This window comes from Papilio xuthus, unplaced genomic scaffold, assembly GCF_000836235.2.
Source record: "Papilio xuthus unplaced genomic scaffold, Pxut_1.1 DF829810.1, whole genome shotgun sequence".
NCBI classification, from domain to species: Eukaryota; Metazoa; Arthropoda; class Insecta; order Lepidoptera; family Papilionidae; genus Papilio; species Papilio xuthus.
Window position 1 is genome coordinate 1 of NW_013528839.1, and position 632 is coordinate 632.

Sequence of the window (632 nt, forward strand, 5' to 3'; positions counted from 1 at the left end):
AGTTTCTTCGGCACCTTGAGAGCTTAGGCGGGTCGCAAATTTCAACCGACTTTTTGAAGACAGTTTGGGTCAGCCGATTACCTGCCGGCATTCAAACAGTCTTGGCTGGACAGACTTCTACCACAATTGAAGCGATGGCGGATATAGCAGATAGGATCAATGACCTTGTTCCCTCGACACCCCAGGTGGCATCAACCAGCCGACAGAGTGAGAATGTCGAGTTGGCCAGGGAGATCGCTGCTTTACAGGAAGAGGTCTTACAGCTGGCCCTCAGACAACGAAGCGGCAACTCAAGCAGCAGGTCCCGACTACGCGATCGTCAGCATTCTTCGTCGAGATCCCAATCCAGCTACCGGCGCCACCCAGTCTGCTGGTACCACTTTAAATTCGCCGATAAGGCGACTAAGTGCTGCCCTCCATGTAACTTCAAGTCGGAACAACTCCAGAGGCAATCGGTAACGACGACCGACGATTGCCCCTCTTCAACTGGTCGCCTGTTCGTCACCGATCGCAAATCTAAGACACAGTTCCTGGTCGACACTGGGAGCGACCTCTGTGTCTTCCCGTGGTCGCTGCTGCGAGAGCGTCGTGCACGGACTACGTATCAGCTAAGTGCCGCCAATGGTTCTTGT

General features: G+C 54.1%; 1 protein-coding gene across 1 annotated transcript; it reads left to right on the top strand.

The window, feature by feature from the left end:
* Positions 1-33: 33 nt before the first annotated feature.
* Positions 34-624, top strand: LOC106115076 (uncharacterized; the record flags this gene model as incomplete). Its single annotated transcript, XM_013308434.1, has 1 exon — positions 34-624. A coding segment is annotated over exon 1 (490 nt), but the record flags the coding sequence as incomplete, so codon positions are not given.
* Positions 625-632: the final 8 nt, after the last annotated feature.